Here is a 14,528-nt window from a genome sequence, read left to right as displayed (position 1 = left end):
CAAGTTTCTATTTAATGTCCACACTTCGATGGTAACTGGAAGTGAAACTATCCCTAATCACATTGATGCTACGACATTAGTGATTCTGATAGACAAATGGTGAAATTTTACTTCCTTAACTTCAAACAGTATGGATCCATTAAACTACATTTCTTCTGTCAAAGTGCGATTTATAGGTTTTTTTATGCAAAGGATTTCCCTTCATGTATTACATATGCATTAAGAGATGTTTAGATTGTTTTCTAGAACTCTCTGCTGATTGTGCACTGGTTTCGACTATTGGTTTCAACTTGTGTCAAAACAGGAAGCAGTGCTGATGCATGTCTTGCCTCCCTTTGGCATTGAGGAGGATCTTGACAGTCTGAGAGTAGCTGTCAGTTTGTCACAAGTTTGCCTTTTTCAAGAAACCCCTCTGAATACAGGAAGGCAGGAAAGAATCCTCTGAGAATGGTAGGTTAAACTGATGCAATTGTTTGAAAGATTTTGCCTTTCTGTTTAAATCCACTCGATATGATGAGATGTCATTCATACGTCTTAGTGTTTATATATTTTTTACTTAACCATTGCGACAGAAGTCGACCATTCCCCGCTCGGTTTCACACAGGAAGCTTCATTCTTGCATGTTGCAGTCAAAACATTTCCTGCCCTCAATATGTCAGAACAGTGTTATAAATGTTTAATGCATACATAAAGTGTGGATAGGCGCCTCAAAATCTGAACAGACCCGAGGATATGTGTCTTAACATTTGTTTCTATTTCCGGCCTGTAGACCAATCCACATAACTTTATCAGCACGGGAGACATTTTGATATTTCTTAGACTGACACATTGAGCCTTTTTTTATGCCACTTTGCAGTCGAGCTCACTGGTTGTGTGTGAAGTGGATGAAAGTCTGAAAGAAAAACTGAAAAAGTTAAGATTTCGAAAAGAGACCAGCAATGCTGCCATACTGAGTAAGTATCAAATACCAATACTGAATGTTTTAGTACTTAGAATATTTGTATTTGTAAAATGATCAACACAAGTTGAAATCGAATACAAATATCAGTGCATCAACTAACATACAAAATTAACCGAAAGCCTAAATAATCGTTTGATTTTTTTTTAAGTGAAAATAGACATGGTGAAACAGCACGTTATCCTTGAAGAGGAATATGAGGCAAGTCAATGTTCTTTCATTTGTTTAATGGGTTGTACATTTTTCTTTAAAAAGGTAACTTAGACTTAACTTTTTATTTTAGGACATCTCGCTGGAGGACTTGAGAAATGAACTTCCAGAGCGGCAACCCAGATATCCTTTTTATCCCGACTCAAATCCTTAACTTGACACAAGGTATATCAGCTTCAACTCTGAAAAGTTTTAAAACCCTTAACAGTACTGCACATTCATCGTCTACAGCTACAAATATGTCCATGCTGATGGGAGGGTGTCTTACCCTCTGTGTTTCATCTTCTCTAGTCCAATGGGTAAGTAATCACGGTATCTTGATCAAAAGTGATGTAAAGGTAGCATTTGTTAGTTAAAGAATGTTTGATGAACCCCTATGGGAACATGTTTAATCATTTGAACAGGATGTAAGCCAGAGCAACAGATGATGTATGCAGGCAGCAAGAATCGACTGGTCCAAGTTGCAGAGCTGACAAAGGTAATTATCTCTAATTATCTCTGACACGTACTTTACCAATACTCCAGTGGTATACTGAGCAATACATGGAAATGGGACAATTATTTTATATCGACAAAACCTTAATTATCTTTAAGATGAGGTACTGTTTTAAATCAGAATATTTAAACTTTTAAAATGCGTCATTTGTTTATGTTATGATACCTGCACATTCATTTATATTAATGTGTCTCTCTGTTTTTCTTTGCGGAGGTCTTTGAAACAAGAAATGCTGATGACTTGACAGAAGAATGGCTGAAGAACCAGCTGTCCTTTTTTAACTAAATCTGGATCTCCAATACTTTTTGTTTTTGTTGAAACATGACCAATGCCCATGGACTTCAATTATTTATTGTCATCAATCTTTTTAGACATGAGCAATGCCCTTTTTTTGCAATACTCTGAATAAAGCATCAAGTAAACTGATCGTAAACTTTTTTCTTGAACCGAAAATAATTACCGTTCTTCTTAAAACGTTCTTCTTTTTTACATGCAAGTGGTTCCCCAGATTGAATAATGAGGGAGAAAAACAAATACTTTGACCACCGCTTCTTACAAAAGCAATCCACCTGTATTTTATTATCCGCTTCGAAGCCGTAACACAATGACAAGTCAAAAACAGAGAGAACAAAGACATTTTTACTTGATCCTTTAGGAATACGGTGTACAAATGGCTACAGGTGTGGGATATAAATCTACAATTAAAAAAGGTGTTTGGAAAGAGATGTCCTCACACACAAATATCATTTAATATTTGCAATATAGAAGCTACATCCCCAGACTGCGCTAATGTTATGGTCAGTGACCGATGTCTTGGAGATGAACATACAGGTAAGAAAGGTGGCCGTCACCTTGCTGTCCTGATCACAGATCTCATTCACTGTCACTGGCGTCACTGGAGTCTGAGCCTCTCTCACTGCCACTCCCGCTCTGAGCCCGGGTCTCCGAGTGGCCGCTGCTGCGCTCGCTGTGTGCTGGAGAGGCGCTGCGGCTCCTGCTGCCTCCTCTGTTCGCTCCTTCATCGTCACTGCCGCTTCCCTCCGCCGCGCTGCTCCTGGCTGAGGTCTTGTTCTCCTCTTCGTTGTCTTCACTGTCATCGTCACTGCCGAAGATCTCTTCCTCATCTCGCATTTCTCTGGTCCTCTCCCCGCCGCTCTCGCTCCCACTGCCGCTTGTCGTCCTCTTACGTTTCTCTTTGCCCTGTTCCTCCGCGTTTTCCTCTGGTTTTGGTTCAGGTATTTCCTCCTCCCGCTCAGAGTCACTGCCAGAGTTCTCTGCCTCACTGCCACTGCCCTTCTCTTTCTCATCACCTGTAGGAAGCAGTTTAAATATCACAGATAGAAATAGAAGTCCTGTCGTCAATCCAGAAGACGAACAAAGTAGCTGACAAACCTCAACTACAGTGCAGCAAGGAGCCAGATAAATAAAAAGTAGTGAGATACACACTGGTAGATCAAAAGCAAACTGACCAGAGTCCTGCATGTCCTTAAGCAAGTCCAGGTCTTCCTCTTCATCTTCTGGCTCATGGTTCTCCAGCTGAGCTTTACGTGCATCCTGAAAATCAAGATAAAACTGAATCAGTCACAAGTAAACTACTGTTGTCCAAGACTCCAGCTTTACACTGCTATAGCTGTTTCAGTCATTAGATTAGCTGAGTCATGTTGGAGCGGATGGTTAAAAACAAAAGAAATGCCAACATGTATTACATATCAAATAATCTAATATGGTTTAAACAAACTACCTTACTATTGAAACTACTTTGTTTAGTTCATGTTGAATAACCAACTGAATGTAAATCAGTATTACATGTGTAATCCATGATAAACATGATTTCTTAGCTTGTTTTTTAAATAGATATGAAGGTAGTAAAACAAAATAGTTAGCTTTACTTAAATAAGACAAAAAATATGATTTATTTACTCATTTTAATTTTAACTTAACGAGGTACTGACTAAATAAGGAACAAGTACCTTAAAGAAAAAATACATATTTTAATTTATCGAAAGAATATTAAAATCATAACCGATCTGTGTTCTTCTTTAAATATGCCCTAAACTAATGAGAGGCTTTTAAACTACATTCTTTGCTCAATGCAAAGAATGTAGCAAGTATAGCTAAATTGTTGACCAGTTTGACTAGGAAAGAGTCAAAGAGCCAGAGCGTTCATCTGGAATGTTCCTACTTTACAACTGTGAGCACCCCATATCCTTACAGTAAAAAAAAGAAAAAACTTTTAGTCCAAGTCAGAAAGCAACAACAATTGGAAAGTAAAAAGTACACTCACCTGGGCTTCAAGCTCCTTCTCGTTCATGTCTCTGTGCTTACACACCAGCACAGCGTTTGTGGTTGACTGCGCTCCAGCCTTGGCTCTCCTCTTGCTTAGACGCACTCTGCAGCACAGAAAAAAGGCGGTCAGAGGACAAGGTCCAACAGTTTCCCACGAAAGCCCCAAATATCATGGTGATGGTGCGGTTTGTTTTGTGCGTTAGCAATATACACTAAACTTTCTAAGGCATACAAATCCACACTTAAGCTTGATCTAATCACACCAGCTGAAATGATTCCTCTTAAAAAGCAAACATCACTTTTTACATTCTTAGATGGACCAAGAAACAAGCTTTTTTCTGATCAATTAGTTACCTTGTCTCAAGTTCATTGTAGTAAACACCATCTCCATCTCTGAAGATGAAGAAGTAGTTCTCTTCATAGCCCTTGCTGGCTTTGTTCTTGACATTCCAGTTGTACTCCCTGGCTATCTTGTAATCATACCTGAAACAGAGAATAAAATACATTATTACTCCCTGGTGTACAAGCAAAGCAACAAGGTGATTTTCAAATGACTTTCTTAATGCTATATTTCTACATACAGATCCTCAGGCATATAATCCATGCCCTCATCGCAATCCCTCTTGCGCTTGCGGATTGTTTCTTCATTGGGCAGGAAGTAGGCCACAAACTGATTGCCTTCCTCGTCCATCATACCCCTGTATTGAACAGATGTGTAAAATAAGTTAGTGTTTATACAAAAATGTTATTGTTTAAACGCACATGTATGCAACACATATTCTGAAGAGACCTGATCATAGCCTGTGACATCCTTTCCACTCCTTGCGGTGCTAACAAGTCTTTAGGCGCGGGATCAGAGTCGAAGATGACCTGAGCACATGGGTTGATCCACATCTGGGGAAAGAGAAACAAGTGTACACATTTTTTATTTATTTTCATACTGCACTTCTCCCACTCAAGGCCGGATTAGTACCTCAAGGGGCCCCTGGGCACTGAGCGCTCATGGCCACCCCCCCCAACCAGTGGCAGACTGGGGGGAAAAAGATGCCCAGGGTTTAATTGACAGACAGGCCCGGTTAATGCGCGGCATACTGTATTTTTTTTCAATTCCGAGCAGCCCTCCGGCCCACCGGGAAAACTCCCGGTATTCCCGATGGCCAGTCCACAAAATGTGACATGAGTGAGGGTGGGGATGTGATTCGGCTATACACCGCCGCCGCGTAGTAATAAAGTTGAGCGCATACATAGTGAGACGGTTTAGAAAATATATGAATTTGACCCTATAGAAAAGCTGTGTTATTTATGGTGAAGAGTGAGTGTCATTTAAAACAATGTATGATGAGTGAGGTTGTGCCCTCTTTGCTCAAGGGCCCCTGGGCACTTGCCCAGGTTGCCCATATGGTTAATCCGGCCTTGCTCCCACTACAGTCAACAAAAATCAAACACTGAGTCAATTAAATAAACATAGGGAAATGATAGCTCACCTTGAAGTCGGGGAACACAGGCATTACTTCCACGGGAGTAACTCTGGGTTTACTGTAGTGCTGTGCAATCTGAAGAGTAATAACAACACATTTTAAAAAAGAGCAATAACTAGGAGAAAACCACAACAACTAATGCCCATTTTACCCTTGAAGTTGCTTGATTTTAAGAGCAGTTTACAGCCATCATTTGGGAAAAGGCTCGTTGTAGCCCGCTTACCGATTTCTGTGCATCTTCAAATGTTTTCTCAATAGCAGAAATCTGGCTATCTCTGTCCTTGTAGATTTCTTCTTCTGTAAACTGCTGTTTGACAGATACACCGATCCTAAAAACAAAAACACGCAGGTCATACACACAAATTCATCCACTATTCGGTATTTTCAAGGTAAGCCTATTTAGCCAACTTACTTGACTTCCACTTTCTCATTAGAAACGCCATATCTGTTGAACTCTGTAGAAATATATTCTGTCTTTCTCATCCACGGCACCACTTTGGCGTGCTGCTGTGACCTAATAGGGAATAAGAAAACAATTTTAAAATTGAAAAAATGTTCAAGCAAGTAAAAATAAAACACAGCTGCCTATTCAGCAGCCTTACCTCTTTGAACTGGATGGAGCCTGGATGTCCTCTTCCAACAGTTTTTCATCAGCAGGATCCAACAGTACTGAAAATGTTAAATATTTGGTCAGTCTACAGAGACGATAAAGCCCAGTTGTCTCTTGGAAAATGAAAATAATAAAAAGGAAGTGACGTAAAAACAACAGGAGACTTACTACTTGGGTCTACGCGGTAAGTGTCTGGGTTGATGAGATCAATGGTGACCCCGAGGTCTGGTTCAGTCAGGAGTTCATGCTTGTGCTGCTTCTCTAGAGAGGTGGCTTTATACTGTACAAACCTGCAGAAACAGAAAAACAAATGTCAATCTGCGCCCATGTTAATCAGTGCATAGTTCATGAATGAAGACGCTGAATATTCACCTGTGCTGATCAAATGGATATGTGATGAATTTGGGGTCAAAGGGAATGTCCGGCAGGCTGTTGCAGTACTTCACTCGACAGACCACCCCTGACCTGTCATGGGCACAAAAGTATGGGACAAACACTTGTTAGGTAACCCAGACACATTTGCATTCACAAGTGTTACTTTTATAGGGAGAGACTGTAAAATAAATGCACCAAACTGTTCCTAATCTACTTACCTTTCTGGAACAGTTCTATGAGAGGATTGCCGACTGTAAGAGAAAACATATTTGTCAGACTATAATCTTATAAATAAAGTTCATTGATAATGTTCTACTCTTTTTGATGCCATCTTTAAACTTTCTCTCTACATTCTGGTTGATGGATACATCATGCATGTAGTCCACATTTTCTATTTAGTCAATTATTGTGATATTCTTGTTCATAAAGTATTTACATTTTCAGTAACTAACTACTACTACTAATGTTAGGTAACCTCACAAAGTATTTATGTATTATTACTCGTGTTATACGGATTCACCGGTAGGCCTACAATCATTTTGTAATACACTGTGCAAATACTCTGCTATTAAAACTAGATTTACACTATACATTTAATCTAAAAATATTATCTAGTGACTAGATCATATTTTTTTAGTACATATTAAACTAAACTAGATTCTAGTCTGTACTAATCCTGCAGTTTAACACCCTAATCATAGGTCTACATTTGCATTATTATTATTTAAATTGTGTTAGCCTATTTTTTTTTTCCAACATGTATTGTTATATAATTTAATATAATGCAGATAGAATTCATACATTTCCATATTTCTCATAAAAAAACAAGAAATTCTACGTTACTATTAGCATTAGAACTAGCTAAGCTTTATTAGCGTAAACAACGTTTAGCTATCACTAACACAATTTAAGCAAATTGAAATGCGTTTATATTAAATAACTTGGACTAACTCGATAGATGAAATGTACCTATATGTTAGTGTTAGTATTCAATATTAAGGTTAGCGCGCCTAGTTAGCTTAGCAGGCAGGTTAGCATAAGTTAACTTGACACTAAGCTTGCTTGTTAGTTTAGTAAGCTAACTAGCACTGTTAGCTTATGTTGTACACAACAGAGCCACCTTATAAGGTCCCGTCAAGGTTTAGGAATGAACTCGACCACATCAACACTGCAGACAACAGCCAGTTTGAGAACCTTGTTAGATATTATTTCTTACCTGTGTCCGTCTTCTCGGGATTGGGACTGAATCGTCGGAGCCATTTTTTTTAACAAACTGCTCGAAACTGTGAACAATTGTTTGCACAAATAATCAACAACTATATGGCAGATGATCCACGCTTAACGCAAAATCTACTTTAATCAGTATTTGTATGGCATGTTTTTATTTGTACCCGGCAGGATAGGATGTTTGACCCGGCGGTGATGTTTGAGATTCACAGAGAGGGTTTGCTTTATGTGAGCGACCCCTGCTGTCCTGGCATGTAACGTATTTCGAAAGTACACTCAGAAAAAACATGCCTTCAAAATACTTCCATTTATTTTACATATTGATACAAAAACAAATTGACATTCTTTGTCTGAGCTACAAAATAAAACCCAAATAATTTGCTGGTTTTGTTGAAAAGCAATGCGTTGGAAGACAAATAATCTTACAGGCTTGCAAATACTTGTATATTTTAAAGGTATCATTTCACTTTTGAATATTGAACTATTGCTTTAAGAGAGGATAATTGCCATTGTGTTCACTCGCTCCCATATTGTTTCTGGCAAATAAATTACATATTGCATCTTTCTGTCCAAAAAATAATTCAGGGCTCTCTGCCCCATCCTGTTATCTTCAACAGCATTTTGAGCTTTTGCAGTTGCTATAAATATAGCTCGGTTATTATGTATCCTCAGTATTGACAACAAGTCTTATATTGGAATAGAGATACACAACCGATCAAAATCAACAGATAAGGGCAACATGATGTTGTATTTCCCATATTTGAAATGCTTAAACCATAAATAGTGTAGTTTTTTATTAGCAGATTATTACTGTAAGAGAGAGCAAAATATAAATTCCTTGATCAAATAATGACATCTTTGTTATAGTTATTTCGTGTTCAGTTCATGGTTCCATCACCTCTGATATTCAAAGCTAGATTACTTATTTGTTGAAGGTTGTGACAAAACATACACCCACACACCTGACTATAACATTGATATAAACAACTCAGCACAGATTTACTGCAATTTGATATTCAAAACATATTTCACTGCAGATAGCAATAACTTGAGTTGCATGAAACAACATATGAATAAAACAGAATCTCTGCCCAAGTCTCAAGACAAAATTAAAACAAAGACACACAATACGAGGTTTATTTTTCTGCTACATTGATTTTGCTTGCCTATTAAAGTTCTGAAAGGGAACATACAAGTTGTATTAATCATTCCCTATAAGTCTTAGTGGTAACTCTTCCCCACCAGTTACTTAGAGGGGGCCTACATATATTTATGTTAACAAGCGCTGTGCACAGCAGTTAGTCAGTGCAAAGGAGAAATAGCTACAGTTCTGTATGTGTTCTTCGTTGTATCCATGCATTCTATTGAAAGTCCATTAGAAGGACGTCTTCATCTTTGCCGGTCTGAGGTCTGCATCTCTGTCTGCATGTCGTTATCAGCTCTGTGAAGAGAGACAAGAGATTAAACCTTGCATTTAAATATCCATGGGTCCTATTTTTGTTTGTAATAATCTTAAAAAATGTTGAATGAAGTCCTTGCCTGCTAAACATGTTTATCATCTGTCCAGGATCATCTGCAAATACCCTGTAACATCAAAAGAATAGTTCTCTGAAAACATCATGTTAACTAAACCATGAACAGAGGATGCAAAAATGATTCAATAATGGACATTGCAAATTAGGTCTTAAGTGTTTTTCCATCCATTGTTCAGTAGGGGCTTGAGGAGTCATAAAGTCTGCATTTGGTTCCTATGAAGAAAATAGAGTCATGGTTTTTAACTTTCAATGCATGTGATTCTATCGTTTATTCTCTCACTGTACTTATACATAAACAGACAAGTCACGTGTTGTGAACAAAGTGGCATCACAGTCACTGGTGATCCTAGCTGGTTGACCTGTAACTTCATTAAGTTTTTCTTATGAAACAAGATGAAATGATTATTTACTCATGGCAAAAAGTTGTAACAGCTAGAATCATTTCAAAAAGTAAGGCTAAGGACAGGAATGAGACGATACAGGATTTTAGTTGTGGATTGCGCTTAAAACAATAAATGTAAAAAAATATTCTTGGTGGATTTCTAGTGGATTTGAATGATCATTTAAAAACATCACTCACATAATATTGCTTTATTTATGCAGATGGAACGTGTGATTTATGATTGACTTATTTAAGATAGTCTTTCACTAAAAAGTATGTTCACTAATGTAATATTGAATGCAAGGCTATTTAATTCAAGTTTTTGCCATTTTAAGAATATTTGAAAAAATAAAAGGAAGAATCCCAATTATCTTGACCAGGATAATCTTGATGTTACATTTTTGCTAAAGTTAGAAATAACTGTGAAACTATCTATATATTAAATACATCTTAAGTGTGGAGTAACTATTTTTGCTTTTAAGTCTTATAATGAACAAACTATGATGAATAAATGACTAAGATAAAAAGGTAAACCACAGAAACACATTTCTTACCCATCTCCCCAGTAGTAAAAAGCCCGGTCTTGGTAGAACATTGACAGAAACAGCCAAACACCTATTGTCTCGACCCAGAAGATAACAAACAGGAACCATAACGATGACAACAGGACTTCACACAACATCCTGGAGTTCTGTGAGGACAAACCGTATAATTAAGTGAGGTCTGCTGGAAGGACATAATTATGAGCCAACATACTGTGACTGTAACAAGTATTGTGTATTCATGTCTCCCATCAGAGAATTGTCCATACAGTTCCTAATGTATCATAACCTTCTTTTATAATTTTATACGTTAAAAAAACGAGTATATAATAAGCAAGTGTTGCATTTATTGTGAATATGGCATTTCAAGATACTATCAGTATTTTTTTCTAACATTACTCATTACAACATATTTATTAATAATAAGTATAATTAAATTTGTTGAACACCCAATTCAATGCTCCCAATATAGGTTTGTTGAACACATTTTGAATAGTATGTTGTTAAATACTGCTAGGTCGTTTATGGATAGCTCAAACAACACAAACAAATGCATAATTCAATAGTATTAAAAGTATGACACTTTATTGAGTTTGCAAATCAATGTTTTTACTTTTTTTAGCATAAAAACACAAAAAAAGTGGCTAGTGTCCTCACAGCTAACTTTAATGTCAAATCTTAGCTAACGTATGCAGTTGTAGAAAGCATAAGTAAGATGCTGGCTGACGGAATTGTCTTTGTCAACCGTTAATATTCATGTACAACGTTGTCTTTACACATCCTCGATGCATGTACTAAGCCTATGAGATTAGATATTTCAGGAGGCTAGCTGAAGTCATGATACAAGTTACCTTACTAGCCATCTGGCTAGCTACTAGTTTCAAAATATCGTGTCTGTGTAGCTGGTTAAGCTAATGATCAGCTACAGTTTGACTTGACCAATTGCTAATGACTGCTTTTAAACGTGACTTTCTTACATGTAAATAGCACAAGGTGACACGCTGAAGGCACTTGTGTAACATGTCACTTGTCCAGAGTTACGTGGCAGAAGGTCAGTAAAAAAGCATGGAGGCATATTGTATTGTTTTATTTACTCACTCAAGTAAAGGACTCTTGAAACGGCATTCCTGTTACAGCTAGCAAAACCCTTCACGTTTGTTTACAATGCTCGTCGCTTTATCACGCTGCACGCATTTCCGGTTGGTTCCAAGCTGTGGCTCTGGGACCTTTTTAGGTCGGGGCCTTTTTTTCATTAATCCCATGAAGGCAGTGGCGGTGTTCGGGGTACACGATGTGTTCGGGGTCCGTCTCTTAACAGTGACGTCACGCATTGTACGCATTGTGATTGGCTGTACGGTAATTTACCCAGGGGTGCTCGGGGGCAAATCACATCTACAGATCATGACAAACCGAATTGAAGTATTCCTATACTCCTAGCGTGTGACAATGTTTGTGAAAAACATGTCAAAAAAACATGAAAACGGAGCAATGGCTGTACGCCATTGGCTGTACGGCAACTCAAGAGGACCATCATACACGGTCAAATTCCGAACATTTAAACATAGCCTACACTTAATTCTTTACTTTGTCCGTTATTATATGTAGAAGATGAAATACCTCTCTGAAAGGTCTCTATGTGTTCATTTTGATGGGCTGTCTTCTGAGTGGATAAACATCACTAAAGATTGTCTGACTTCTGACTGCTTTGGATATATAATTACACCACAATAAGGTTTTACTATCACAGTGCACTGAGATTTGTGACAAATTGTAAAGCACTTACGCATCACTGTACACTGTAAACCAAGGCGGTTTTGCCATCACTTACTGTACGGAGGCTCAGTCACTACATTTTCATTTACAAAGCCATGTTGGATAAAGTACCATCTTATATCTGCTCCCTGATCTCTCTGCAAATTTAAAGTACTTATTGCCTGAGATCTTATGCTGTGGTTTTATTAAATGTGCCAAGTGCTAGGACTGTCTTAGGGAAGAAAGCTTTTAGATGTGCAGCTCCACTAACTTGGAACAGTCTGCAAAAAGAATGGAAAATTACCAAGCTGGTACCATTACATGTTTTTAAAGCTCGGTTGGATGCTCCACAATCAGATGCTGTTGTTACCTGTATATGTGGATAGATATGTAAATTGTAATCCCTGTAATCTTTGCTGCATGATGTCCTTTTGTTGTTCTGTTGTTTATGTTTTTATGTTTTCATGTGGAACCTACTGCTGCAGGTCTCCCTTAAAAAATAGATCATTGATCTCAATGGGATTTTACCTGGATAAATAAAGGTTTTGAATTGAATGTCGAGCATTAACTGCAAGTCACTCAAATGCATAAACTGGAGAATAATTATGTTACAAGTATTACAGAAAACATATCCAAGTGTAACAAACATCCAGTATTAACCTTACTGTTTTTTACTAACAGTAACCAACTAATAATTTTCATAAAGTGCATATTTATTCCAAACTCACAATATATATATATATATATATATGTAATAAAACATAATGCACAACAGTATCCAAACTCTTTAGGCACTGGTCAGAGGCATTCATGTAAAGCAGATCACCAGAATCCAATACTGGTAAAAACGTTGCAGAGATCAAATGTTTCCTTGTCTGAAAGGAGAAACCTAATTTTAAAACAACATTTTCAGTGTGTGACTTGAAAGATAAGTTCTGATCAATAATAAAACCTAGATATGTGTATGTAGTGACCCTTTCAATGTCAATGTCAGTCCCTTGAACAGTACAAATGTTGGGGAGAAAATAAGTTAACTTTTTGCCATTTGAGAATATCATGAGTTTGGAGTTGTCTGCATTTAATACTAACTTGAGTTGAGATAAATGGGTTGGAATAACATCAAAGGCAGACTGGAGGAAATCAAGATTTTGCTCTATAGAAGAGGATGAACAATAAATAACAGTATCATCTGCATAAAAATGGAAAGCAGCATTTTAAAAATTATTAGAGATTATTTACATATATGGTGAAATTATTGGTCCTAATATTGAACCTTGGGGCACACTCTTTCAAATCAAATCAATCAAATCAAGTTTTATTTATATAGCACATTTATAAACGATTTTTGGTCGAGCCAAAGTGCTGTACAAATAATAAAAATACCCTACAGTAAAGACATTTTACAGCTAATACAACAGCAGTTGGTTCAGAATATCAGTATGAGAAGAAAACGACACCCTCTGTCCTTAGACCCTCACATCGTACAAGTAAAAACTTCCAGAGAAAACCCAGAGTTTAAAGGGGAAAATGGGAGAAACCTCGGGGAGAGCAACAGAGGAGGGATCCCTCTCCCAGGACGGACAGACGTGCAATAGATGCCGTGTGTAAATCGAAGAGATAATACATTTTACAACATAGGTAGACCGAATGTTAGGAAATGCATGTGTCTATAATAAGAGGATGAATCCACGAAGATGTCAACAATCCCGTGGGAGCCTTCAGGAAGGCAGCACGACGAGACCACGACCCGAAGTCCACGACTTAATCCAGAACTCAGGATAGAGGATCCAGGATGCGGGACCACAGCAAGAGGATCAGCCTCGACTCAAGATCCCGGCGTCGATATAGACACAAAAGAAGAAAAATTTGGCTGGGTTAATCGGAACATTAGAATACACAGATACAGACAGACAGAAGGAAGAACAAGCACTCCCTTTGGATTGATTTTTTTTAAATATTGAAGTTAAATGCATCAATCTGGTGCACTTTGAGAGCAAAATGAAGAGGTATATGGATACCTCTCAACATCCATATGAAACAACTGTAAACAGATTTACTTTGTCTTTATGGATTCGATTGTGGACTTGATTGTAATTGCTGCACATTATCCCTTACTTAATAAATACTTTTTTTGATAATCTATTATATAGAAAAGTATATCATATTGATATATAATATATAATTTCTTGATAATATATAAAATAATCAAATATAACAATCAAAACGAAATAAGTAGTATTAAGTATTAGGGCTAAGAAAATATTGTGTAATATTGTGCATGTATTGATTTAAATTGACATGCATCCACTAAGAAAAATAGTCCGTTGTTACTGTTTGAACTAACGTACCAACGGCACTGAACATATTACATATTACCTACCATATTACGTTATATACTTCTTACCTTCGATTTCTCTTATTCTTCTCCTCATTCGTCTTTGTTGTTCTTCAAGTTTGTATTGTATTTCTTCAAGTTTTTATCTTGTTGGTCGAATGCACTTAAGCGTCAGCTAAATGCAATGTAATGTAATGATCAAAAAACCCCTCTATACTCTAGACCAGTGGTTCTCAACCTGTGGTACGCGTACCACTGGTGGTGGTACGCCAGCTCCCGCTAGTGGTACGTGGAGGAATCTGACATATAACATATATATATATTTGTATTCATTTTTTTTTT

General features: G+C 37.3%; 2 protein-coding genes across 4 annotated transcripts; one reads left to right on the top strand and one right to left on the bottom strand.

Moving 5' to 3' along the window:
- The first annotated feature begins 304 nt into the window (after positions 1-304).
- On the top strand, positions 305-2,091 carry gmfg (glia maturation factor, gamma). The gene is made up of 7 exons (XM_079679222.1): positions 305-450; positions 857-953; positions 1,110-1,159; positions 1,242-1,293; positions 1,387-1,467; positions 1,573-1,646; positions 1,878-2,091. The coding sequence occupies exons 1-7, from the start codon at positions 448-450 to the stop codon at positions 1,947-1,949; spliced, it is 429 nt and encodes a 142-aa protein (XP_079535348.1). The 5' UTR covers positions 305-447; the 3' UTR covers positions 1,950-2,091.
- Positions 2,092-2,213: 122 nt separating this feature from the next.
- paf1 (PAF1 homolog, Paf1/RNA polymerase II complex component) lies at positions 2,214-11,356 on the bottom strand. Of its 3 annotated transcripts, none has more exons than XM_079679220.1 (17): positions 11,198-11,356; positions 10,112-10,248; positions 9,180-9,388; positions 7,630-9,081; positions 6,632-6,664; positions 6,411-6,503; positions 6,207-6,328; positions 6,031-6,097; positions 5,841-5,942; positions 5,652-5,757; positions 5,435-5,503; positions 4,741-4,844; positions 4,532-4,648; positions 4,305-4,433; positions 3,949-4,054; positions 3,134-3,218; positions 2,214-2,974 (listed from the first exon to the last, which is right to left on the bottom strand). In XM_079679220.1, exons 4-17 carry the CDS (start codon positions 7,671-7,673, stop codon positions 2,538-2,540), a joined length of 1,614 nt encoding a protein of 537 aa, XP_079535346.1. In that variant the 5' UTR covers positions 7,674-9,081; positions 9,180-9,388; positions 10,112-10,248; positions 11,198-11,356; the 3' UTR covers positions 2,214-2,537. The 3 variants fall into 3 exon arrangements, with proteins under 3 accessions (XP_079535346.1, XP_079535345.1, XP_079535347.1); XM_079679219.1 differs by having other exon boundaries at positions 9,180-9,224; XM_079679221.1 differs by lacking the exons at positions 10,112-10,248; positions 11,198-11,356 and having other exon boundaries at positions 9,180-10,045.
- Between the last annotated feature and the right edge of the window lie 3,172 nt (positions 11,357-14,528).

This window comes from Notothenia rossii (genome assembly GCF_949606895.1).
Source record: "Notothenia rossii genome assembly, chromosome: 4".
Taxonomy (NCBI): domain Eukaryota; kingdom Metazoa; phylum Chordata; class Actinopteri; order Perciformes; family Nototheniidae; genus Notothenia; species Notothenia rossii.
This window is presented reverse-complemented; position numbering and strand designations above follow the sequence as displayed.